General features: G+C 44.1%; 1 protein-coding gene and 1 long non-coding RNA gene across 10 annotated transcripts in view; one reads left to right on the forward strand and one right to left on the reverse strand.

The window, feature by feature from the left end:
• Enpp6 (ectonucleotide pyrophosphatase/phosphodiesterase 6) overlaps window positions 1-27885 on the forward strand; it is a 157566-nt gene that overhangs the window by 116637 nt on the left and 13044 nt on the right. For 3 of the 5 annotated variants that reach the window (XM_011242227.3, XM_006509444.4, NM_177304.4), the window contains 4 exons: window positions 9539-9680; window positions 10041-10220; window positions 13055-13192; window positions 26582-26705. In XM_011242227.3, coding sequence (XP_011240529.1) covers window positions 9539-9680; window positions 10041-10220; window positions 13055-13192; window positions 26582-26705 — 584 coding nt within the window. Of the gene's footprint in view, window positions 1-9538; window positions 9681-10040; window positions 10221-13054; window positions 13193-26581; window positions 26706-27030; window positions 27600-27885 lie in introns of those variants that run through there. The other 2 variants (XM_017312861.1, XM_017312862.1) reach the window with 2 other exon arrangements.
• On the reverse strand, window positions 19368-27216 carry Gm31231. Of its 5 annotated transcripts, none has more exons than XR_001778551.2 (4): window positions 25888-27216; window positions 24005-24171; window positions 22574-22685; window positions 19368-20680 (listed from the first exon to the last, which is right to left on the reverse strand). It is a non-coding gene; the product is annotated as a predicted gene, 31231 (long non-coding RNA). The 5 variants fall into 5 exon arrangements; XR_378941.3 differs by having other exon boundaries at window positions 25628-27216; XR_001778552.2 differs by having other exon boundaries at window positions 24005-24167; window positions 25888-25904.

Genomic DNA, 27885 nt, shown 5'->3' on the forward strand with positions numbered 1-27885 from the left:
CAAAGAGGATCATGTGAGCTCTAGACAATTTAATCAGACATTCTTATTTTTATTAGCTCACTTCCACCAGAATGCTGGAGGAATAAAAAATAAAGATCTATTTTCCTTAGAGAAAATATGTGGGGTTTTTTCCCCCTTCTGTTTTTCTTTGTCAAGCAACACCACAATATTACAGGACTCTAGGAAGATGCATCTTTATCTCTGAAATGGGGAAACAGGGAAGATTTTCTGATTGTTGCTATCATATTGGTGGTAGTGGGGTATGAGTGTGTGTGTTGTGTGTGTGTGTGTGTGTAAAAGGCTTGGGTTCCTCTAGAAAGAAAAGGCCACAAACTCCATGGAGTTGGCCTCAGGATAGGTTTTCATGTGATGTGGTCTGGTGTGCTACTTTCCCAACTCAAGACCATTCATAGGGTAGGAATGCTAGTAGGCTCATGACTTTGAACTCCACGGGCTGTGACTCACTTAGTCTGCAACCCAGATGAAGTCTCTGGATTTTGACAGTGTAGACCTGGGCAGGATTGTGCAAGACTAATGCCATTGTCTTCATACTGGCCAAGTTAACAGGGCAGCTTGAAAACAACCTCTTCACATGCAGGTAGAAAGATCATTTCTTACATAATCCAGGTCCTTTCTCTTTATGGGATGCCAAAGAAGGATGGAGATGCTGACCCCTATACATTATCTCTAAGCGAGGGAGGATTGGAATGAGAATGGGAAGGCCTGGTGCCACTGTCTGAGGAAGGCAGTGGGGTAACTTAGGTCCTCCCTCAGGAAAATCAAAGAAACAAACAAACACAAACAAACAAACAAACAAACAGGTCCTTTCTTCAACCTTCTTTTGCTTCCTTCTTACAAAGCAGACTAGAGATTACTGCTGTGAGTCAATGCTTTTACTCACACAAAAATCAAATCTGTTGTCTTCAGGAATAAAGTGGTTGACAGTCTTAGCCAGATTAGAACAATCTAGATCAATCACACTCACTCTGCATGTAAGAGCTTGTGCATGAATTTGTGCATATGGTGCAAAGGAATTGAATTCTTGTGGTAGGTGTGTTTAGGCAACACTGTGGCGTTATTTAGCTTCCCATCAGATAGCCCTGCCTGGTGCAGCAAGTTCAGACACTAGAGTTCTTTTGGTTCAGGTCTATCTCAGATTCCAAATTATAATTTGAAGAACATTTGGAAATTTCCACGCATAAGTGTTCACACACACACACACACACACACACACACACACACACACACACACTGCTCTGAATCAGTATTGTTCACAAAGTTGACTATCTTCCAGAGAGAATGGGACATGGGATAGATATGACAGAACTTAAGAGAGATCATTTAGACCAGGGACCTTTCAGCAGCAGTCCAGGCAAATCAAGAAGCTTCGAATGTCTGGGCAAGAAGAGATAAGGCAGCGTGTGTGTGTGTGTGTGTGTGTGTGTGTGTGTGTGTGTGTGTGTGTTTGATCTGGGCATTGCCATCTACTGCCACCCATATCCTTGTAAGATGCTTCTTTTGAATTTAGATGATTTTTTTCTATTGCATAGAGGAAAGACAGAGATGCAAGTTGACATTTTTAATATCAACAGCACTGAGACAAAAGGCTTTATTCACATTAACCTAGTTTCCTCTTTATCTACTATGTTACGTAGGTGTTCTCCCCACCTCTCCTGGTTTGATTTTCTGTTGCTGTCCTAAACCCTATGAGCAAAAGCAACTTGAGGATGAAAAAGTTTGTTTTGGTGTACAGTTATAATCAAGCCATCATCAAGAGAAGTCTAGGCAGGAACTCAAACATCATCCTGGAGGAAGGAACTGAAGCAGAGACCATAGAGGAACATGGCTTACTGGTTTGTTTTCTTACATTGATTGGCTACCTTTGTGTATACCCCAGGCCAACATGCCAGGTATGGTGGCGCCCATAGAGGGCCTTTCTACAAAAATCAACACTCAAGACTGATGGCTCACAGACATGCCCATAGACCAAGCTGATCTCTTCAACTCAGCTTCACTCTATACAGATATGTCTATGTCTGTAACAAGTTGACAAAATTTAATTATGACAACATCTCACAAAAGCATCTCTGAGTCTTGAAGGTTAACTTCCTTCTCTTGACTTCACAAGCTCTTGGGGTAACGTGGGCACCCAGGCTCTTCTAGAAGAGGCTTGGGTCGGCAAGGCTTCCAGGGCCTTCCCTGTGTGTGAAGTGACTGGAAAATGTGGCTTCTTAATCCAACAACCCAGTCCATACTCATATCTTCAAGATGCCTTGAAAGAAGAACCAGACAGATAGAAGAGGTTGAGAATCATCCTCTCTGGGACCATCCTGGGACTGGGCTCTTGAAGGTTAGAGAAGGGTGATGCTTTGAATGAGAATGTCCTCATAGGCTCATGTATTTGAATGTTTGGTCCCCAGTTGGGTGTTTTGGAGAAGGATTAGGAGGTGTGTCCTTGTTAGCCGAGGTATGTGACTGTGAGAGGACTTTGAGGTTTAAAAGTCTGTGCCACCTACAGTCTGTCTGTCTCTGCCTCTCTCTGCCTCTCTCTCTCTCTGCCTCTCTCTCTCTCTCTCTCTTTCTGTCTGCTACCCACAGGTAAGATATAAGCTCTCAGCTACTGCTCAAGTGCCATGCCTGCCTGCCTGCCTGCCTGTCTACTGCCATGCTTCCTTCCATGATGGTCATAAACTGACCCACTGAAACTGTAAGCACTCCCCAGCCCGGATAACTACTCTCTGTGATAAGTTGACTTGGTCATGGCATCTCTTCACAACAATTGAACAGTAACTAAGACAAAGGGGGATTCGGCTTTTTGTCTCTAGCAGCAGCCTGCCCCACTGATGTTTTCTGAACTCTGTCATCACACATAAAGACTCAGCAGGCAGGGCCCCTGAGCACAATACCACCCGCTCCACACCCACCCCTACCCCTACCCCCACTCCGCTTCCAAAACACAAGGCAGTTCATGGTCCATTATCACTTGATTCATTGTTGTCTTGGAAATTCTGTTTGCAGGAGGCTCATGGTGAGTTAAAAAAAAAAAAGTACCCAGTGCTAAAGACCAACTAAAGAATAGTTTGTAGAGTAGGAGAAGAGGGATCAGGAGGTAACCAGGGAGCCCTGGCTGCATGGAGGAAGCAGTTACTGCTTCCAACATGGTGCCAAGCAGATTGTACATGTAACCTGTTCAACGGGGCTCTGGAACCCAGGCCTGGTAGTACAAGACCATAATCCCAACTATGCTGAGACAGAAGGTTCAAAGGTTCAAGTTCTGTCTGAGCCACAGGGAGAGCTCAAGGTCAGTTTTTAAGTATCTTAGTAAGTAAGGAGTCTTAATGATAAAGGACCTGCCAATCATCATGGGTAGGGCCCAAGGTTAATGCTCACAATGGGAAATTACAATAGCATACTGACAAATAACATAGAAAACCAAAGAAAGCAAGATCTGGGCAGCCGCAGCAGGGGAACACCAGCTAAGAACTTTGGTTGACCTCTCAACTATTGCATACAGCTCCAGAGGAGTTCCTTTGGCCACCTCAACTCTCAGAACTCCAGCCACTGTTGAAGATAATAAAGGAACGGATGGATGGCAAGATAATTCCTCCCACCTGGCAAAGGAAGCCAGTTCAAGTATCTTGGCTGGGTTCCTCTTCTCTATGAACAGGCTAAGAAGAGTGGAGAAGCTCGCTCCTATTCAGTAGGGATGAAACTCTCCTACCTGCTAAACCTATACACTCAGGCAAAGTGATAAAGCCAAGCGGAAGAAGGCATTTCATCTCCCTCCCTCCCTCTCTCCCTCCCTTCATTCCTCCCTCCCTTCCTCCATCCCTCCATCCCTTCCTTCTTTCCTTGTGTCCTTCTCTTTTGCTCTGTGTCCAACACTATACCAGCAGCTCATTTAGCACCCAAATGGCAGTATATTAGTTGCTTTTCAGTTGTGCAATAAAACACCATGACCAAGACAACTTATAGAACAAAGAATTTATTTGGTTTGGGGTTTTATACAATTAGAGTCCATAATGGCAGACACTGAATGGCAGCAGGGAGTACACGTGGTGGCTGAAGTAGAGACCTGCAAGCTGAGAGTGCATATGGCAACCACTATCACAGAGTAGAGAGGATGAACTGAAAACAGGGGAGGATTTTACTCTTAAAACCCATAGCTGCTGATACACTTTCTCCAGCAAGGCCATACCACGTAGACCTCCCTAAACATCACCATCAGCCGGGGGGTGGGGTGGGGTGGGGGGGTGGTCATGTTTTCAAATACATGAGACTACTGGACACATTTATTATTCAAGTCACTGTAGGTCGGTTTTGCAAACAGAGAAACAGGGGTATAGGGATAATTTTCCCATTCATCAGAGATATCCTTATTGAGAAGGGAAGCCAGAATCTGAAACCACATTTGTGCCCAAGGTAATTTTCACAAACTACCATGTACTCGTTCTGTTTTTGAGACTTCTCTTAGTTAGGGTCTTACTGCTGTGAACGGACAACGTGACCAAAGCAACTCTTCAAAAGAACATTTAACTGGGGCTGGCTTATGCTTCAGAGGTTCAGTCCATTATCATCAAGGTGGGAGCATGGCAGCATCCAGGCAGGCATGGTACAGGAGGAGCTGAGAGCTCTACATCTTCATCTGAAAGCTGCTAGCTGTATCTGACTTCCAGGCAGCTACAATGAGAGACTTATAGCCCACACCCACAGTGACATACCTACTCCAACAGGGCCTAACCTTCTAATCCTGCCACACCTGCTAATCCCTGGGCCGTGCATATACAAACCATCACAAGACTTATGCCAAGATTCAAATCAACTTACTACTGATAGGGTGAGAATATCAAGGCATCTTGGAGGATATGAGAAAGCAAAACTGACCACAAAGGATGCTGAGGAATGAAGAGATACAGATATTGTCATATGTAGAAATATCAATAACATTGAGAATAATAAAACCATAATTTCAGGTTTCCAGCCCCCCACCAAAAATTTTTTAAATGTTATCTTAAAGGTTTCCTGCTAGCTACCAGCTAGGTTTGCAGAAATCTGAATGGTAACGGTGAATGAAGTCTTGTATCTTTTAAACTAGTGTATTGGACAGTGCCCCAACATGATACTGAAAGGACACACTGTCATTTCAGGGTCCTTCTTTTAAAACGATAAATCATCTTTCTTAACAGTCAAGAACTAACCATACCTTTACATCGCTTCCATTTCCCTCTGCCCAATTCTTCTCTCCTCCCAACGTACTTCAGTAAGAAAAATGGATACGACATTGTGAACTTTTTATACTGCAGAGCAATCTAGACAGAATTATAAGGTGATAGGAGACTTGGGTGTCCCTGAAACGCTGGGGTTGGAGGCCCCCTGCAGCTTTCTGAGACTAGGTTTGATAGCCACATGTCCTTCTGGCATGGTTCCTGAACCTCAAAGCTGTAAATGGCCAATAGCAGACACAGAATCTGCGTCACCTAACCCTATGACAAACGAGCTGACCTGTGATAGAGACCAGACCCACATCGGAAACAGCTGGCTACCAAAAATTTATCTGCTAAACTCCAAGCAGGCAAGAGCTGTCAGCCCTGGGAGACTTCAGTCCCTAATGAATCAATGAAATCTTAACCTAGAAAGCTCTCACATGTGTACTCCCCGTAACACAAGCATCCCAAATCAAGTGTTCCTGGCATCTGAGGTTGACAGCTTCCTGAAACAATGCCATCAGGTCAATTGTGACACTTTCCAGCTTTCTAACCACATAGAGATTTTCCAATGTGATAAACAGCCTTAGAGAAACCAGCCCGTTCTAAAGTGCCCTACAAATATTCTGCAATACAATGGGTATTAAAATGAAGAGACCTGGGAGTAGTTTATTAAACTTCAATGCCACAGTAAGCCTCACTTTAGTGAGTCGCCAATGTATTAAGTGGGATTTTCCAACACATGTAGGGCCCATGCTGGAAGTGTGGACTCCTAAACAGATGATATAGTGAGTGAACCAGCACATCTGGAATGCCTAAGGTGCACATCTGGAGTGCCTAAGATGCCAGGAGATAAAGCAGATAAATGTGGAGGCTTATCTGCAGGACAGATTTTATGGACGGTTTCATTGTGTTCAGATGTAATGATGGAGGAAGATCCCAGAGCCCAGAGCCTTACCAGTCATGGACCATGAGCGAATTTCAGCATATGGATGAAATCATATTACCTATTACTAACTTCTCCCCACCACCTCCACACTTGTAGGGCCCTAGAGGGACCTTTCGTACCTGACCCTGTACAGACGCAGAGGCAGTCTGAATTAGTCATTCTCACATTAGGGTGTACAAATAATAGCATTTGTGAGAAAAATCTAAATACTAACATAACCCAATTCGTATTATGGAGGAGGTGGTGACAGGGCCTATTAATGAGGGGTCAGTTTGTTTTGTTCTAAAAAGAGAAAAGAACATTTGACTAACAATTTCACTTCTCTAAAAACTAGAGTTTTCTCAGGGCTGCAAATGATGTACACCCCAGAGTGCTCAGAAGAACATGAGGGTATCAATAACTGGTACGTGGCCATAAAGAAGAGGATACCAGGCAGAGACGGCTCTGAAGTCTCTTCCCTAGTTGGGAAGATGGAGTAGATGCAGATAGGCATTTAAAGGCCCAGTTACATTTGTAAGTTTCAGCTCTGTCTCAGAGATCTGCCAGGGAGTGAGAATCTCCCAGAACTCTCTGAATTCTGCTTCTTCGTGCACAAATCTATAAATGCTCTTCTGTGAGGACACTTGTCCCTAAAGCTCCAGGCCTGGAAACGGTTACATACAGATACACAGAGTATCTAGGTGACAATGAGGGTGTCTCTGAATGTCCTTTCCTGTAGCCAGCTCTGGGAGTTAGTGTAAGTCATACAACAGAGCAATGACTTCCAAAGGTCACTTGGGCTGTTTGGGATGGATCCCCTTTGTCATGGGCTATTGACTTGACCCTTAGCAATAACCGTGGTCATGTTCTAGGGACCTGGGCTTAAATCCTGGCTTCATCTTATGATACTTATGAATGTTTAAAACTCTCTTGAATGCTAGAGCTTGTCCAGCATGCACGTAGCCCCAAGCTTGATACCCCAAAACCATATAAACTGAGATACACAGCTGAAATCCCAGGGCCTGGGAAAACTAGAGGCAGGGGGATCAAAAGTTCAAGGTTGTCTTTGTCTATATGATTCAAAGCCAGCCTGGAATACATGAATATTTATGACGATGGTGGTGGTGGTGGTGGTGGTGGTGGTGGTGGTGGTGGTGGTGGTGATGGTGGTGGTGGTGGAGGTGGTGGTGCAGAAATACAGTGCACAGCCATAGTCAATAGCTCATTAGTGAGCACTTGCTTTTATGCACTTAGCTGACTGCTGTTCACTCTTACCATGTGCAAAATGTTAAGCTTGGGTTGCGATACCATGGAGAATGAATTACCATTCCTGATGTGAAAGCATCTCATAATCTAGAGAGAGAAGGGTACACCTAAAAAAAGCCTAGAAGTGAGCATATAGTCTTGGGAGCACACGGCAGGGTCATCTGACCTGACCTCAAGACACCAGAGGGGGCTTCCTGGGGGAGGCAGCAGCTGCCACACATCTGAACAAGGAACGGATACCGTATGACTCGGTCCAAGGAAACTAGGTCCTCTGAGCCAGATGAGAATGTTTCTGTCCTGGAGAATAGCAAGACCCAAGGCCCTGCCCGCTCAGAGACTACACTCTTCCATTGCTTGGGCTGGTAAGACCATATCAAAGGAAAAGAGGATGTGGTGTATATGTGTCTATGCATCCAGCTGTCGGCATTTGTGTGTTGTACACAGATGTGCTTAAAGTCAAGTTTTTTTCAAGAGAAATAAGGCAGTTTGACAAGAAATCTACCTCTTTTTAAAAATGTTATTTTACACTCCAGATTTTATTCCACCCCCTGTCCACCCCCGCCCCCAACTGGTCCACATTCCATACCTCCTCCCCACCCTCCACCCCACCTGATCTCTAAACTCCCTGGGGTCTCCAGTCTCTTGAGGATTACTTACATCATCTCTGAGTGAACACAGACCTGAAAGTCCTCTACTGTATGTGTGTTGGAGGCCTCATATCAGCTGATGTATGCTGCCTGTTTGTTGGTCCAGTGTTTGAGAGATCTCAGAGGTCCAGATTAATTGAGACTGCTGGTCCTCCTACAGGATCGATCACCCTCCTCCTCAGCTTCTTTCCACCTTCCCTAATTCAACAACAGAGGTCAGTTGCTTCTGTCCATTGGTTGGGTGCAAATATCTGCATCTGACTTTCAGCTGCTTGTTGGGTCTTCCAGAGTGTGGTCATGCTAGGTTCCTTTTTGTGAGCATTCCATAGCCTCAATAATAGTATCAGGTCTTGAGGCCTCCCCTTGAGCTGGATCCTACTTTGGGTCTGTCGCTGGACCTTCTTTTCCTCAGGCTTCTCTCCGTTTTCATCCCTGTAATTCTTTCAGACAGGAACAATTATGGGTCAGGGTTTTGACTGTGGGATGGCAACCCCCTCCCTCATTTGACACCCTGTCTTCCTGTTGGAGGTGGGCTCTACAAGTTCCCACTCCCTGTCTCTTATAGAGGTCCAAGCAGAGAAAACCATCTTTCCTTTCATTGCCATTGGCTCATGGATGCTATCATAATGGTCATTATGACCATCTCCATCACTCGGATCTATTTTGGATGCTTGATAGGCAAAGCCTATCCTTGGGAAGAGGCGGTCACAGGGGAAAGTGTTGTGCGAAGGAAGGAGGGGACATCCTCAGGAATTCTCTTCCTTCTCTCCATAAGTGAACCACCACCCCGCATTATATTGCTAGCTCTGGTCATTCTTATGCCAGCATTGGAGGCTAAATGGTTTGGATTTTTACCATCAATAAGTGGCCCTGAGGGAGTCTTGGAATTCATTGAAAGTACAGTTACTTTTAGGATTTACTCTGTGTCTACATGGGAGGGAGCCTGTCACAGGTCCCCATAGAGCACATAGCTGGGGTGTGTCTGCTGATATCATAGCCTAAAGGTTAATCTATGTGTAGCTAATCAAGTTGCTGTGGTGATACTCTTTTCATTCTTGCCCGTCAGATCCACAGTCTAGCATTTGGTTAGGATGCCCTTAAAGTCCCTCAAATTTTTTTTTCAATAGTTATTTAAAATGTTGTATCTGGTTTCCTGACTTCTCAGTTCCAACAGACTAAGAGGAGGGCATTACAAGAATCATGCCCTGGATCTTTTTACATCTTTCAACTTTTATAGACATGAAAGCCAATATCATTGGCCAGAAGAGGGGGTGGCCAGCAGATACATCCTCCAAATCATGTCACCAAGCTGCTCAGGACTAAACCTTGAGTTCAGTATCTGCCCACCTAATTTACATGGAAATGTGGTTTTTGACTGGTCCAGTGGTCAGATTTGGGGGCTCTCACACCTTCACAGAGGGTGAGTGGATCATGAGGAAGCAAGTTGTCAGAGGTCTCCCTCAACAGTGGCTCTCTCATTCCCTTCTCTCCAGGAGTGGCCGAGCGGATCTAGCAGCCATATACCATGAGCGCATCGATGTAGAAGGTCACCACTACGGCCCTTCATCACCTCAGAGAAAAGATGCCCTCAGAGCTGTGGACACTGTCCTGAAGTATATGATCCAGTGGATTCAGGTGACCCAAAGCAAGGACAACTGACCTGCTGTCTTCTCTTGTCTTCTCCTTCATGACTGCCAGTCCCTCCCTCCCACTCTTCCTTCAATGACTTCTTTACTAAGCCAATGTGAGACTCTTCTTTCCTCCACGAGCACTTTTCACATAGGCACCAACTGACTCCTTGGTTCATGCGTGACCAGTGGGATTGAACTGATCTAGATGTGTATTGCTGGACTAGAGAACTGCCAGCTTCTTAGGAATAGACTTAGCTGAGCCTGAATATAGGAGCCAAATATTGGTTCCAATTTTAACAGTCTCCTGGAGAATCTTTGTGTGAAATTTTACCACTGTGATTAACTGCCTGTACTCACCCCACAGGACCGAGGCCTGCAGCAGGACCTAAACGTCATCCTCTTCTCAGACCATGGGATGACTGACATCTTCTGGATGGATAAAGTGATTGAGCTGAGCAACTACATCAGCCTGGACGACCTGCAGCAAGTGAAAGACCGAGGGCCCGTTGTGAGCCTGTGGCCAGTTCCTGGAAAACACTCTGAGGCAAGACACAGCATGGTGGACGGGAGGTGACATGGGCCCACTGCCCCCCAGTTTGTGCTTTGATTCCTTCCTAGGGTTTTCATCATCAACCATGGGAAAGGGTTAGAAGCCTGGACTTTGGAGTCAGGTGACCAAGCTTGCTACTCACTTAGCAAGTGACCTCTATAGAGTCATTCATTTTCTGTTTTACTCCATAACGGCATCTACCTGCACTGAATTTCATAACTTAATTAGACTCTTTAGAATGATGCGACCACTCCGATCTGCCTCCGATTCCTTTCCCCCAGGAGCCCGGAGACACAAAGATGGCTAAAGACGATTAGAGATGCAAGGGGTCAGTTCCTGACTTAGCAGCTGCTCCTCTTAGGTTCTGATCCCAGTTTGGTTATCAGCTGTGTACAAGGCTATGACAAGTCTGGCCCCTCTGCCCTCTGCACGTGAACATGGCAGTGAGGCTGAGCTGTCCTAAAATCCACAGGAGTACACAGATGCAGGCTGAGATCACAGCAAAGACTACGGATGTGCCGCTCATGATGATCACCATCGAATGAGAATAATCTGGATAGGGCGTGGTTAAGTTGCCAGAGTGTGCAGACAAGGAACGAAACTCCTTTCAGAAACTCAGAACCCTGTGTTCACACTCCCAAAACACAGTACTCAGGGCTGACAGTGGGTGGCAAGAATAAGGAGGGACAGGTGACACCCTTGGGTGACAACTTAGTGTTCACATTGCTTCATCACCTCCCAGTACATGGGTGCTGCTTCTGTCCACTCCCTGGGGAGATGGCATGGGCCAGGAAACATCTGTCTTTCAAGGGGACAATGCCAGCCACAGGGGATCCAGGAGGAGCCTGAGGACTGTTTCCTTCCTTCCCCCTCATATCACCACAACAGTTGCCTATGAACAGTCGTCATTAGCCAGAGGTCCTGGTGGAAGCCAGAGGCTGGAGTCTGTCCTACAGGCAGTCTCACCACCACCTTGCTTGACCTCATTTGAAGCCTGTTGTCAACAATCCTATTGCTCTTAGCCTTTCCCCATTCACTAGGGAAATGTTGTTTTGTTTTGTTTTGTTTTTTTTCTCTTTGAGCTCCATAGCCAGGCAGTGAAGTTTACGTAGTATCCCACTAACTCCCTAAATATGTAAATGGAAAGAATATGTTACATGCTGGCAGGTTTTGGGAAACAGCTCTGTCTTCCTGGCAAGGAAGATCATCTTTGCCCCCAACTTGGCACTTAGGAACATGACACCTCCAGAATGCTTGGGTATCAACACTCCCGAGCTGGGAAGCGCATCCTCCAGCAGGATGTACACGCTGAGCAGCGCCGGCAATCACTAGCGGTTAGTAATGGTTCGAAAGAGGGGGCTGTATGTGGTGACAGTTGTGTCATGTGATGGACACAACAATCGGCAAGACCTGTTGTATGTCAGCAGATTTTTATCACTTATCCAAAAATAGTTCTGCATTCCCCATACATCGTTTTAATCAAATATGGAAAATTAATTCATGGAGCTATCAATAACTTTATACTCAGCAGCCTGCAGACTATTTTAAAGATGTGAGTGAATAAAACATCTAATAAAATTAGAAATGAAGATTAAAACACAATTTTATGTTCATTTCTATTAAGGAATATATGTCTGATTTGGCTAAAGGCCAACAAACCAATATCAGCAGGCTGACTTTACTTTTAGCCACAATATTTAAGCGTCTGCTAAGTACTGAAAGTGTACATAGACTTTATAACTTACAGTGAAATTAGCAGTGTGGTTAGTAGTGCTTTTAAGATTCATGTAAGGGTAGGAGATAATCTTGAAGTCAAGTTAAGGAACCCATATCTTTTCTGATTTGGGTGGTATTTGATGTCAGTCAGGCCACTTTCAAAATTGCCACTTAATTTTAGCACATGGAATCTTGACAAATAACTTTTATAATGTGTTCACTAGTCACGGACTGTGTATCAAACAATTATTAGAAAGTTTGCAAGCGGTAGAAGTTAGCGCTGATACGGGCACCCTATATTTGATAGGATAGCGCTGATACGGGCATATTTGATAGAAGCAAAACATTGGTATAATCTATGGTCTCCTAAAAATTCTCATGAGCTTTCTAGCCCCCTCAGAAAAGCCCCTAAAAGAGTGACCGTTTCTCGTATGGTTGTGAGATTACTTGAGTTTTATATGATAAGTTCTTACTTAACATTATTTTTTCTCAAATTGAGATCCTTGAGAGTCTTCAAAGCATCTTTGCTGATCCAATGTTTGCATCTGTCTTTACTGCGTTCTAGAGTCTTGCCCCAGAACTATACTACTACTTCTTTACCCCTCTTATTGTTACCTCTTTGCTGTGTCTCTTCTGCTGTCTGGGCTATTCTGTACATAGGTCTACAGGTACACACACATGAGAGATTTCCATTGCATTTCTTAGGGGTCCATCTCTTATGTCAGAGGGCATATGGATCTTTAATATCCCTGGATAAAGCTAGCTTGCTTTGTGAACTACACAAAGATCTCTCATAGCCAGGTCTCTCATAGCCAGGTGTGATGGCACACACCTTTAATACTAACATTAGGGAGGCAGGCACAGGCTAATCTCTGTGAGTTCAAGACCAGCCTGATCTACATAGTGAGTTCTAGGCCAGCCAGGGATACATAGTAAGACCCTATCTCATTTAACTGTAGTTCATAGATATGTATATATTAAATATACACATATAATGCATATATATGAGAAATGGATAGATAGATAGATAGATAGATAGATAGATAGATAGATAGATAGATACTTCTATTATCTCACAGATCTAACATGTACTTTGTTGGTTTTCTTTGTAGATATATCACAAACTCCGCACAGTGGAACACATGACCGTGTATGAGAAAGAATCAATACCCAACAGGTTCTATTACAAGAAAGGAAAATTTGTCTCTCCTTTGACCCTGGTGGCTGATGAAGGATGGTTCATAGCAGAGGTAATTATAAAATACAAAACATTCCACTCATTATTCAAACTCTATCCACAGCCCACAGCTAGGCAACGACCATTGAGATCTTTTCTCTTGGGTGTGCTTTGCTTCATTGTTTAGAAAAATCAAAAGGCTGGAAGAGATATCTAGGTAAACACAAGCTTTAGACGCAAACTCAAAGCTGAGATTTAGACTTCACAGCTGCTGATATTGTACATTGTAATAAATAGGCCTTAACTCAATTACTCAAGCTTCCACATAATCGTTCAGCTGAAATCAGAAGAATTACTGTGAAATCAGAAGAAGCTGCTGCCCAATGGAAAGCCGGGAGAGCCCAGTGCTGTTCTCGCCCAGGAGAGAACTGTTTAGAAAACAGAACTGTGTGGATCCAGGCCCGCAGATTACCAGCTGGTTTTTACAACAGAGATTATCTTTCATTTGGGGGCTGATCCCTAATTTGCCTCAGGCCTACGTGTCTTCCTCTTCAACCTGCAGGCTTTAAGCTAAGCAGTCTCTTGAATTCACGTATGATACTTATGAATGTCCTACCTTCGGGGGGAACCTATGATTGAACTGAGGGTACAGTCCACTCTGGAAGAGAACACTGCTTCAGACGAGCTTAGATAGGACTGCAAGGTCAGAGGAGTAGTAAGCTGTTGAGGTCAGTAATGCCAAGGACTCAAGACTAGTAAATAATGTACTAGAGAGAACTGGTTTCTCATGGCTGGAAACAGGCATTTGGGCAAGCGAGTGGATGGCCAACAAGCGTGAAACCAGGGGACTCTGGGGCATGACTACTTAGCAGGACTTAGTCATTCCTGTGTGCTCTGGTCACCATGAACTGAAAACAAAGCAGATCTCCTTGAAACTACAAAAAACAGAAGGTAGAGGCCAGCCAGGTTTACACATGGTTTACAGGGACTCTAAGAGTGAAGCAAAGGAAGGAGGATGGAAGCTGCAGGCCAGCCTGAGCCTGCTAGAGGAGCTTTTAGTAGCTATCTAGAGACAAAAGGATTCTAAGAGCCACCTTCTTACACCATTCCTTCCAGGAACTAAAGTGTGACTTTTTAATCATTCTGTTCAGAGTTTACAAGGACTGGGTAAGAATATTGTAATCTATGACCTTGCCCATATCCCATTAGCACTCTCTCTCTTTCTCCCCTGTCTTTCCATCTCTGTCACACACAAAAGCAATACAAAATAATAATGCGAGTACAGTCAGTTTTATACATGCCACTTATGGGTCTGTAATATACAAACACAAATGTTTTTCGTGGCCCTTTCTGGAGAGCACATGCAACCCCGTTAGAGGCTCGCTGATGTCAGTACATCCTAAGTCACAGCAAAGAACTAACCTTTTGTTTGTAAAGTCTTTCATTTTATAAAATTCTGGTGAAGTTCTGAAGTTCTGTTAGTAAATAAATTTATGAGGATTAAGCCATAGAGGGCCACCACTCGTGTTTTCGCGTGACCGTGAGGATTTGTCATTTGCTTTCTTATGCTTAGTTCAAGTGCTGAGGGGTTGAGAAGTCACAGCATGAGAGGAAGGGGGATGGATGGCCATGGGGTTATTGGGATAATTTGGTGGAAATAGGCTTAGGTGGGGGGTGTGGGGGTAGCAAAGCCAGAGGTCACTGTGGAGAGGATAGACAACCAGTGAGATGCCATCTCAATGCCAGTGGGAAATATCCTGAGTCCCGGAAGTCGTTGCAGCCATCAATGGAAGTCTTCTGATGGGGAAAGGGGGATCTCTTTCATTTTAATAGAGGGTCTTCTCATAAAGAAATATGTAGCACATTCAGGGAAAAGATGTCTGTCTTGAAGCATGATGAAAACAGTTCTAGGAGACCTGAGGGTATGGGTTAAGATGAGTTGGGTCATAAGTCATGGGCTATTTGCTTTTCTATAATTATCCTTGACTTTTTGAGAAATGTACTGCTAAGTTTCCCAGGATGGCCTGGAGTTTACTAAATAGCTCGGGCTGGACTCAAATTCACCGACTTCATGCATCAGTCTCCTGAGTGTTTGGGCTAAGGCATGTGCCACCAAGTCTGAGTCTCAGACCATTGGAACACGGCTGCAGTAATGATTTGCCATCTCATTTAACTGGGGATAATAAGCTCCATGGATCTTTAATCCAGAAACACAATGACATTAAGTCCCTGATCCAGCGGTACGTAATTGCTCTTTTCTTCTCAAAGTCACACAATAGTTGCTGCAGTTCCAAGCTACACAACTTCTCCCAACACCCAAAAGCAGAAAAGAATTGGTGTGACTTTTAGTAGCACATTATGGGATAGGACTATGCATTTTTAAGCTAGAGGTAGAAGCAGGTATGGAGAACTTTTAAGATTATAGAATGCAGGTGGGGAGGGCCTCTCCATAAGCAAAGGTATGTAATTATGATGATAGTCTTAAGAGACACCTACATACCCAAGTAGTTCTTTTTTTTTTCTTTTTTTTTCTTTTTTTTTCTTTTTTTTTTTTGGTTTTTTGAGACAGGGTTCCTCTGTGTAGCCCTGGCTGTCCTGGAACTCACTTTTGTAGACCAGCCTGGCCTCGAACTCAGAAATCCGCCTGCCTCTGCCTCCCAAGTGCTGGGATCAAAGGTGTGCACCACCACCGCCCGGCTCCAAGTAGTTCTTGCAGTCAAGTTTCTTTAGCTACACTGAACATCTGCCTGTAGGCGTATAGTTTTCAAAACTTAAGAGTTCTCAAATGCTTTGACCCCTTTTCTAGCCCACCATCCAAAGGTTGGAGGAGAAAAGATGTGTAATCAGACAATGGGGCCTGTTTAGAAGTGGTTATATGGGACAATTCCAATCTCCATGGTCAGGACACCAGCATTTTAGTTCAGTCGTGTCAGAACATCAACAATGCAGGTCAAAAAGTGTCACTAGACACGAATCAGCAGTGGCAGCAAGATTCAGCAGAAACAGCCAGACCTCTGCTGAATCAGCACAAATCAGCAGGAGAGACCGGAGCCAGCTGGAATGTCAGGAGAAGTTCTCTGCCGTGCCTTTCTCAACAAAGTGAGATCAACAAAGACCCAAGACCAACAAAGCGCTGCATAGCTAGCCATGCAAGCTCTCCATCGCTGTCTGTTGGGTCCTACTTAACCCTCTCTCTGAACATCACATGTCTATTCACGAGTTTGTTTCAGCCAAACATCACCTGAGTCTGCTTCAGGAAGCCATCACATGACACAGCCAGAAATTTCCACTTCATCTGCCCCTGTCTAGAAACCACTAACAACTTCCTCTTAGGTCTCATTAATCAACTGGTTGATATGGCTAGAAAATTTCTGCCTAAGGTTCAATTTGGTTCTGAGATGTGCTGAACTTGAGAATAGGGAGCACCATCATGAAACTAAAATCACGCAGAAGCTGGAATCAAACACAGGGTCATCAAAACAGCAAAGAAGAAATAAGACACATCATACCATTTCCCAGGAGGACAGCAATCCACTCTAGGAAGCCTGAGACCACCTGAAAATGCTTCCTCCTGTCTAGCTTTGGGTCCTACTTCTATTCCCAGACACTCAGGGGAATTGAGACATGTTCCCCTGGATGAAACTGGAAAATGAATAACTTCTGATATATGGTTATGTATATTACATTATGTATTACTTTTGTACACATCACACACACACACACTAAGTTATTAAAAACTAGAGACAACCAGTTAACAAGGGTGATCCAGTATTTTCATGATGTGAGTTTAGGAACAAAACAAAACAAAACAAAAACAAACAAAACAAAAAAACCAACAACAAAAAAACCTTGTAAAACAAAATAAAAGAATCTATGGACATGAATGGTTTTTACAAATACATAATTAGGGCTGGGGTTGCAGCTCAGTGTGCAGACTGACTCCCCTATCATTCAGGAAACCTTAGGTGCCATCCCCAGCACCACATACGCTGGCCATTTTAGCACACACCAGTCTCTGACTCTTGTGCCTACTCTTGGGACTCTTTTCTTCCTGTTGCATTGCCATGCCAACTTTAATGTGAAAGTTTTTGCTTCATCTTATTATATTCTATTTTGTCATGATTGATTGTTATCTCTTAGAAGCCTGTTTTTTTCTAGTGAGAGACAGAAAGGGAGCAGATCCAGAGGGGAGGGGTGGTAGGGAGGAGCTGTATGAAGTGGAGGGAGGGAGCACTGTAATCAGGATATACTGCATGAAAAAAAATCTATTTTCAATAATAATTTTTAAAAGATGAGGTTCTCAAGTCTGAAGGAGAAAGGTGAGGTAGCCACATTTCATACAAAAAGAAGAATTACAGAATCCAATCTTTGGTCCATCCTGATGGGCTTGTAATACAGCAATGTGATGGTGGGGGCTAATGAACAGAGACAGGAGGATTGGAAGTACACAACTTCTCTCTCTAGGTGACAGAAAGTAAACCCTGCCTTCAAAATAAAAAGAATAATGATGAAAAGAGCCTTGGGGATATAACTCAGTATATCTCCACTAGCTCAGGGGTAAAGCTATGATCTGGTTGAGTTCCCAGTACCGCATGATAGGGAAATCAGTCTATACCCAGGAAGGAAGGAAGGAAGGAAGGAAGGAAGGAAGGAAGGAAGGAAGGAGAGAGAGAGAGAGAGAGAGAGAGAGGGAGGGAGGGAGGGAGGGAGGGAGGGAGGGAGGGAGGGAGAGAGAAAGAAAGAAAGAAAGAAAGAAAGAAAGAAAGAAAGAAGGAAGGAAGAAAGAAAGAAAAAAGAAAGAAAGAGAGAGAAAGGGAGGGAGGAAGAAAGGAAGGAAGGAAGGAAGAAAGAAAGAAAGAAAGAAAGAAAGAAAGAAAGAAAGAAAGAAAGAGAGGAAGAAAGGAAAGAAGGGAGGAAGGAATGAAGAAAGAAAGAGAGGAAGAAAGAAAGAGAGAGAAAGAGAAAGGAAGGAAGGAAGGAAGGAAGGAAGGAAGAAAGGAAGAAAGGAAGGGAGGAAGGAATGAAGAAAGAAAGAAAGAAAGAAAGAAAGAAAGAAAGAAAGAAAGAAAGAAAGAGAGGAAGAAAGGAAGAAAGGAAGGAAGGAAGGAAGAAAGAAAGAAAGAAAGAAAGAAAGAGAGGAAGAAAGGAAGGAAGGAAGGGAGAAAGGAAGGAAGGGAGGAAGGAAGGAAGAAAGAAAGAGAGGAAGAAAGAAAGAGAGAGAAAGAGAAAGGAAGGAAGGAAGGAAGGAAGAAAGAAAGAAAGAAAAAAAGGAAGAAAGAAAGAAAGAAAGAAAGAAAGAGAAAGAAAGAAAAGCCAAATCTTTACTTGTGAGTAATTTCACAACAATCCTCTAAGAATTTAGGGGTGGGGAAACCTTTTATAACTATAACTGTGAGCAGGATTTCTTGTAATGTTTCACTAACTAGAGATAATCTTCTGCGTTTTTAAAGCTTCTTTAAACTAGCATTCAAAGCAATGTGTTTCATTGTGGCATCTTCATATTTATGTGGCATTATATTTCCTTCCATCCTTCCCTCCCTTCTGTCCCCAACCTTTTTAGCTGGTTCCCTTTCTCCTTTCAAATGTTTTCATGTCACATGTGTTCTGCCACTCCCACCCTTTTAAAATTTATTCCTCCCTCTCATGATCCTCTTTCTAGTTTAACGGCTGTCTTGGTTGCTGTTCTCTTGCTGTGATGAAAACAACTTAAGGGAGAAAGGGTTTCTTTCAGCTCACAGTTACACGTTATAATCATCCATCAAGAAGTCTAGGCCTCAGGAGCTTGAAGCAGTGGGTTGCAATGTCAGAAATAGAATGATAAGCACAGGCACGCTGGCACTCAGATCATCTTTTCCAATCCAGTACTCCCTTCCTAGGGAATGGGTACCACCCACAGTGGTCAGGTCTTCCTAAAGCTATTAATGAAATGAAGATAATCCCCTACAAGCACACTTGGAAGCCCATCTCTCAGGTGATTCTAGGTTGTGTCAACCTGACATTTAAAATGAATACTGTGACAGACAGACAAACAGACAGAAACACACACGCACATACACAAATTTAAATCTAAGCCCACACATAAGAGAAAACATGAGTGTTTGACATCTGGTTTGTTTCACTTAAAATGATTTCCAGTTCTACTCATTTTCTTTCAAATGCAGAAATTATAAAATCATCTCATAAACCTTTAAATAGCAAAACAAGTGAGGGGAGAAACTGTGGTAGTAATCTCCCTTTGTCATCCCAGGGCCATTTAAAAGCTAAGTGAACCTGCAACTATTCACAAAAGGGTTTCAATAACATCCTGGACATTAAGTCATTTAGTATTTTTGACATAGTAAAGATATCAAAACCTTTTTATTTTGAGATTTCCAGTCAACAACAGTAACAACAATGGCTATCTCCTAGCCATTCAATCAGCCCCATAAATAGTCAGCAGGATTCCTGACGTATCCTACCTCTTTCAAAGTCCTTCCTGGCCTCCAAATCCCAGCTGAAGCCCCCCACCCCGGTGCCATCCCTTGAGACACTCAGTCCTGTCTTCATTTGGGACTTTCCTAAGGCCTCAAATAATTTGGCTGGGCACCATATTGGTCTGCTTCTGGACTCTCTGGTCTAGACTGGAGGCTCCTATAGAACAGGTTTTGTGTCCTTCGTCTTTCCCTAAGAAGGATATGTACTACTGTATAGCAGAGGCTCAGCACTTCACCTTATAGATTGTTAAACAGTTACCAAAGAAAGACTAAGTCAAGCTTTCAACATCCACTAATTCTAAATAGCTCTAGGAAAGATTTCAATAGGGAATGGTGCTAGAACTCTGAGTGGAAATTCTAGCTTTACTGAGCTCCACAGTCCCCACTCAACTATTAAGGTCCAATTTCTGTGCCTTGCCCTGGAAAGCATCTACTGAGCTGAAAAAAAAGCAAAAGGGGGCCAAGATTCTGAGAAAGGTGGGGAGAACAAGGTGCTTTGAGCTGGTTATCCACATCCCTGGCTCAGTTCAAACAAGTAGAGCGAGCAGAAGCTCATCCATCTACAGGAGGCCACACCTGCCTACAGAGAAAAGAGTTGCTTTGAACACCAGCAAAGGGTGTGACATGCCAGGCTCAATTCTAAAGCCTGCGCCTGAAGGGACATTAGGCAGAGCTCCAAAATATTTGGGGAAATCAAGACAACCTGGGAAGCATGGCTTCTGAGTGGTCATGGCAGCTGTCGTGGTATTGTCCAGGCCCAACTAATTGAGCTCCAGAAGGTCAAATGTACAAGCCTGGAAGCAGCTTGCTCTCCACAGTGACTGGGGTGGCATGTGGAAGCTGTCTGGAAGTGCATGTCCCTGGTCCCCTCTCTGCTGCCCCCCTTCCTCCTTCTCCTCTTCAAATTGACTCAAGAAAGAGCAATCGCTGGTCCACTTAATGTGTCTCTCCAGCACTTTGCTCCACCCCGGCTTCTCTTGATCCTTGTTGACTATGCTCTCAGGCATTTTAACTGTGTCAGGGATCAAGCTCTGTGGCAGGAGACTCTCCAAGGTCAGACCAGGGGTCAAAGGTTGATCAATTAAGTCCTGTTTCGAAAGATAGAAACAGAGTAATTGTTAGCAGATCTCTTGCAAGTGGGGTATGGTGCACACATACCTAAGTGTAAGACAGCTACTCTCGAGGGACTCCTAGGGATCTGTGATGGGAAGCTAGTCTGGGTAACACTCTTAAAAAGCAGTGGTATAAAAGCTGAGGAAATTGTGCTGTGTGACTGTCTTGGTTTGGGTTTTACTGCTGTGAAGAGATACCATGACCAAGGCAACTCTTATAAAGGACATTTCATTGGAGCTGTCTTACAGGTTCAGAGGTTCAGTCCATTAAGATTAAGGCTTGGTAGCATCCAGGCAGATGTGGGGCTTGAGAGGCTGAAGAGTTCTCCATTTTCATCCAAAGGCAGACAGAAGACTGGCTTCCAGGCAGCTAAGACTAAGGTCTTAAAGCTCATGCCCACAGTGACACACCTACTCTAACAAGGCCATGCATTCAAATAGTGTCACTCCCTGGGCCAAACATATTCTAACCACCACAGTGACTTTTCCTCAGATATACATATATGCCTCTTCATCTCAGACAGGGCATTGAAAACAGACCAATGCAATAATTCCAGGAACCATCCAGTTTGTTGGTGGTGCTGACGTGAGCATCGACCACCTGTTACTTACATAGCACAGGTGACTCAAGGCAGCAGCATGCCTGGAAAGCCCACCCCAGTTTGAGTAATGAAGCACAGTAGCCCTGGAGCTTCCTGGACCACTCACAGACAGTTGAGCCCCACCAACAATCTCCACTGGCCTGGTAGTCATCACCTGCTTCTACAACCAACCTTAGAGAGGGTCTGTTTGTTTTCTTTATGAATCTTCCAACTCTCTGAGCTTCTTAGCCCTGTAAGTGTGACTAGCTTCTTGAATCTTACCAGTTCCATTCTTCCCTCTAGAAAGAAATGCTTCGATTTGGAGGCAGTTGCTACAGAATTGTCACACAGTTAATAAGAGAAAGCATAACTCCTTCTCAACCAGCCCCCACCATGGGACTTGGACATTATTGTTTCTCTTATTCAGTTGGAGATGATACTATGTAACTCTAGTTTTCCTCTGTCCTCAAGAAGAGGAAAGTACCTGTGCACCAGCCTAGGAAAAGATACTATATTGATTTTCTTTATTAGAGTTCTAATGCACCTTAAGTAGGTTTCACCTTTTATTTATTTTAATTTAACTTCTATAGCATTCTTCTCCCTATGGGAGATTATGTTTTTAATAACTTGAGGAGAAAAAAATTATACTTGTAGTGGTTTTGTTAGTCTGCTTTCTATTACTATGGCAAAATAACTGAGTCCATCAACCTTAAAAGACAAAAAGGTTTACTTTGGCTCCTTACTACTCAGTTGTTCCATTAGCTCAAAGCTGATTTTAGGCGTGGTTTGCCATAGGTGAAGCTTTGTGGGCTTTGTGGGAAGGGCTTTCTCAAGCTGTTCCCAGAGCCACATGGAGAACACGTGATCTGACCTTGGGACAGTAGTCAATAAAAACAAGGCCTGTCCTCTTGAAATGATAAATTACCATTTAATGGTGCTGGGTTAATGGGCTCCAGTATGGGAAAGATCATTCCCTGATGCACATACAGAACGCAGGTATTTAAGAGTGGAAGTTAGGACATGTTCAGGGGAGTCTGTATCTAGCCTGGCTTCTGAGCCACCAATATGAATGGTGAACGTTCCCTTCGAAAGTTGGCCACCACAGCTTTGGGCTCCATGGGAAGAAAAACATACAACCATCAGCCAGGAGGAAGTCGCTGTGAGGCCCCACTTCAGACCCACTGGTCAGAGAGAGAATCCATCCCGATCACAGGTCCACATCCTCAGAATTCATTCTCGGATGCAGGGCAGGCCACAGAAGCCAGATGTCACGCCCTCAGCTACTCACCTTCTGCCTCCTCAGGAGTATGCTTCTCCGAGACTCAGCAATCAGTCAGGAGAAATGGGAGCAAGCAGGTGAGAAGCAGAGTGAAAGGAATCCATCAGAGCCAGAATCCTGCCTGCGTGCAAGCAGAAGACAGCAAATCCACATGGCTAGGGCTGCTTCTTCTTCCTTCCTCCTTCCATCCCTCCTTCCACCTTCATGATCACTCCCAACCTGGCATTTCTTGCCATTCTTTCTGCTGATTAATACAAGAAGTCCCTAACACTGGAATTTAAAGAAACAGTCTCCGGGCAAGGCCTGAACAAACCTCCCTTACTGGTTTCTGATTTAAACGTTACTTTTTCTTATTATACCAAGGATGGTTGATACAAAGCCCTAATCTAGAAACTGCAAGTCTTATCACTTTTCCTCTAGCACCCCAAATTAAAGTCAGCACATCATAGTTGTAATAATGATGGGCTGGAAATGGAGCACAGGCACCAGTGGAAGGAACCGTGTCCAGATATAAAACCCTCGCCCATTTTCCCCTGAGGTTTCCGGGCTGGCAGTTTTTAGTTCCTCCCCACTGGAAATAGTCAGAGAGTTGAGTGGTGTGTGACAGAAAGCCTGGAAGTCTTCCTGTCCACTGCATCTACCCACGTGCAAGGCAGGGGATGACGGGGGGCACAAAAAGTACTGGGGAGATCACACTGTGTGGGGATCTTTGACTTTCACACATAGTGTTAAATGCAGAGCCACCAACTGGCCCTGGTTTGCTTGGGGTGGATCCAGTTTTAAAACTAGTCTTGAATCTCACAAGCCTCCATGGGCCACAAACTGGGACAGCTGGTGGCCTTCCTGGATTGGCACTTCCCTAGATGAATGTAGAAAACCCTATTCCTGGTGCACTGTGCAGGTTGCTTTCTGCTGGGCTTGTTCTATATGAAATGAGCAGTGCAGCCATGCGAGTGTGTGTGTGTGTGTGTGTGTGTGTGTGTGTGTGTGTGTGTGTGTGTGTGTGTATTTCTCACCTTTGGCCATATCTAAAGGATTGGGTTACCTCACCAAGATGTCACTAGGTGGTACTGTGTGGCATCTGAATAGGATCAGCTCCTCAACCAGAAGCCTGGAGACCCCAAGCCTAGAATCTCCCATTCTGGAATCAGAGAGCTGTGTTATACCCTTCCTACTCAGTTCTTTCTGTGTGCCTTGAAAAAGGATGGGGTATAATATAAAGATGCCAAAAGTCATTGTTTTGAAATTAAAGGTGTGTTTACATGTCACCTGGTCCACTCATTCTCTTTAAAGAATTAGTTCCCTCCTTACATGATCAGTTTATTATTACTATTTATATCAGTAAAAATAGCTTTTTTGAGGGGTTCCCCATCTCTGTGGCAACTTGTCACTTTAATAAACAATGGTGATATATTTTTGATTTGGCAATTCTCCAGTTACCTCCAGGTCTGAGATTACTGTTGTGTTTCTTTGTGCATTAAGAAACAGTAGCCTTTTAGAAGGTAGTTTTAAAGTTAAATTGTCTATCTTCATTCCTTGGCTGTGGGGAATAGAGACACCTCAGGGCTCATCGCAAGTGTGACTCAAAGAAGGCTCCAGATCCCTGCCTCAAAGACAGAAAACAGAAAAAGCCACAGATTAAGTTAGCTGATGAAGCGAAATTGGAATGTGTTGTGTTCCTCACCACAGCCTGCTAAAAAACAACCCCCCCTAAAAAGAAGTATGAAAAGTCAGTAAGTTCATAAAGTATGTCCATGGAAAAATATAAGCTCCAGCTGGAAGGAGGGGGACAAGGGATGACGGAAAGCCAGGAAACAGACAGCCAATGAAAAAGCTGTCTTTAGACAGCAGAAGGCCTGGGAGCGATTTATGGGGTGAGAGCAGATGAGGGTGCAATGAGCTATAGCTACACAAGCCGAAGAGGCTTCAACCTCATAACCAGAGTGCCTCAGTCCACAGTTAGTAGCATCTGGTGACCAGACCAGCAACTTATTGAGCACCTACTGTGTGCTAGATATTCAACACACAGTCATCTCATCCTTCCTAACTACACCAAATGAATGTTAAGCATCCCTACATCCAACAAGGGATGTGAAATGCAGAGAAGATACCCAACTTTTAACCGGGATCGGAGAACAGGAAAGGAGAAAGTGAACTTCAGCTCCATGGTGAATCCAAGTCCAGACTCCCCTCTCTCTAGGTCTGGCACTGCCTCCTAATAGCTGTGTGACTGAGAGTTTCTTTCTGTGCTGTAGTGCTTTTAATTACAAATAATAAAGGAGAGGGTCGTCTTATCTTTTATCCACATGATTTTTTATCCCATGATTTGCCTGATCTGGCTAGGATTCTCACCATCTGACTTAAGGTCATTAGAACTAGGATTCAGGAAAGTGCTGTACTTCTTTCTGTGTTATAGGGATTTGAATTGCAAATGATAAAAGACAGTATTGTCCACAGTAGGATGCTCTGATGATTGTAAACATCAGTACTGGCCCTGTAAATACATGATACTATATTAGCTTTTGGGATCAACCCATACATAGCTGGTAATTGTGCCATTTTTGATTCTATTCCTATGTTTGAAACACTTGCAGTGCTGAACCGTCTTAAACACACGACCTGTCTGCAGCAAAGTGGCTAGCATTGTGGTCAACAGGCTGCAGGCTCTGCAGGACCCACAGAGCTTTAAGCTCTCTCTTCACCATGACTGAGCCTCTGGAGCCTAAGGAAATGTAGTCTAGAAAATGTCAGGAAAACAGTGGCCTTGTTACCCTTCCCAGGTGACGGGAGGTCAAGGGAAATGAAGACGAGGGAGGCCTGGGTAAGAGGACTTTGGGAGTTATCTTCAAATGGCTAAATGCAGGAAACCAAGGAGAATGGTTGAAGCTTTGCTCCTGAGGGTGGGGCTGGAAGAATGGCATGGTATGTATGTGTATTGTGGAACTGGGGAGGGCTGTATGAGGGGGTGCTAAGTGGACCCCTTGAGGCTCTGGTTACCTTACTACAAAATGAAGTGACTTTATGCATGTCATAATTTCCAACAACCCTTCAACATTTGAGTACCTGAACGTTCAGTTTCATCCCATGCCCGGAGTTAGAGCATACATCACAGGCTAAGGAATTCAGTGCTCGCACGAGTCCACTCATCTGCTAGGTGCAAGTCCTGGCTCCCCGGGCTTCCTATCAACACTTCTGCCTGTTTGGGCTAGGATTCTCACCATCTGACTTTGGTTGGATAGAAGGAATCCTAGGACTCAGCAAAGTGCTATCCTTGTGACTACAGTTTCGTTAAGAAAGACTTAGGAACAGCCAGATGGACACACCTGGGTGGGACTTGAGGGACGCAAGGCTCTTTTCCCTCTTGGAAGGTCTCTGAAACCATGCTCAGCAGGTGTGACATCTGGGGTGTCATTTTGTGGGGATGAGATATTGTATTGGTTACACAACAGGACTCCAGTGCCAACACCTTCATCCTTCCAGTGGTTGGGGATCAGAAACAAACGCTTAAACCTAATCAGGAGATTTGCTACTTAGGTGACCACCCCCCACCCTGAAACTGTCTAGTCCCTCAATCCAGTGGCTGTCTCTGCATACTGTGGTATGAGAGAAATGGGCTCATTATGAATAACCAAAGTCCCTCTAGTCATACAGGAAATTCCAAGGGTTTTAGGAGCTCCACGGCAGGAACCTGGGATAAAAAGCAAATCTCCTTTTATGCCCTAGACAAGTTCTAACATCCTTTCTATCGCTAGCATGCTGTACTTAGTGGCTCCAAACCTCATTACATGATAGAATTCATCTCAGGTTAAGAAAATGCCCCCTTAAGCGGAGATATGTAGGAATTTAGGGGGTTGTTGCCAAGGGTCAGAGCTCCCGGAAGTAGGAAGTGTTCCAACCGAAGCTGGAATAGCCCCGTCAGGGATAATGATGAGGGCATCTCCACCCTGCAGTCAGTGTTTTCCCAGAAGCTGTAACTGTCTCAGAGCAATGCGATATCATCGCCTTTCTTGATTTCAGAGTCGAGAGATGCTTCCATTTTGGATGAACAGCACGGGCAAGCGTGAAGGCTGGCAGCGAGGATGGCACGGATATGACAACGAACTCATGGACATGAGAGGCATCTTCCTGGCCATCGGACCTGGTAGGCAAGGAGATGACTGGACCCTCGTAGGCAGCCTTCCAAGGAAGCAGCTCTAATAGGGACTAACCGCGCTCATACAAGCTGGAGCCGTTTCTTTATAGACTTTCTTTACGAGCCAAGCTAAGCAAATCCAGCCGCTCTCAGTGAAACATCTTCTGCTGGCTTCCTTTCAAATGCTTCTTTGGTTTGGCAATTGTGGCCAAATACTTCTCCTTGTAAATTTTAAGCCTTGAGTACAGTGAAGAAAATGTATTCCACATGTCTGTGATTCATTTTTTACTTAATTCATTGAAGCGTTTTTTTCTTTTTTCTTTTTTTCCCACAGCTATCTGATGTCCAGAAAGGCTTATCAGACAGCAGTTTGCTGACAGCTGTGAGTCTCAAGGTTGACACGATTGCTTCCTGGAGGCTGACTCTTAAATGGCTCTACTTTGTCTAGAAATATTCACCCCTGTGGGGTCCGTTTAAAGTCCTACTAGAAGCTAGGATGTATTCAAGGTCAGGCTCAGAAGTGACCTAAAAATTGACTTTGAGAATGAGCCAGAATGACGAGAGATATTTGTATAAAAGTAAATGTGCAGAGTCTTCCTTGGTCAGATTATATTCCAAAGGTCTGGAATAAAAGGCAGATGAAGAGAGTCTCTTTGGTGGCTTAATGTAATCAACAAGGCACTATGAATCTGCACACTGGAAAAGTTTTCTCAAGTAGTCTAATGAGCACATTGCTAGAAATATATCATCAGAGAAAGAGAGAGAGAGAGAGAGATCGATCAGGGGTGAGGGAGAAGGGAAGGGACTTCCACAGCTATCAGCAGTCATCAGGTGACCAGGTCACAGCTACGCTTTTCATTCCTGTCCTTTCCTTTATTAAATATAATTATCGTGACATTTGTATTCCAAAGGCATATTCCTGCATGTAGATCAAAATGCTTCTGCTCAAGAAAGTGTCCACTTTATTTCCAATTGTGTGTTGAGTAATCTACCTGTGAGATCCACTTTTCTCATCCGTGTGGCGAGATCGGTGATGTCACCTCACTCTCCTTACTGTGTCTGTCTTGGTTTACTCCACTTAACCACAAAATAGATGTTAAGAGGCCGCAATTGGGGAAAGACATTGGTCCAAATCCTTCTCCACATGTGACCCCCACAAGTGATTTTCAAATCCGAAAGTCAGCATCAG

The sequence above is a fragment of the Mus musculus genome, chromosome 8 (assembly GCF_000001635.26).
Source record: "Mus musculus strain C57BL/6J chromosome 8, GRCm38.p6 C57BL/6J".
In the NCBI taxonomy this organism is placed as follows: domain Eukaryota; kingdom Metazoa; phylum Chordata; class Mammalia; order Rodentia; family Muridae; genus Mus; species Mus musculus.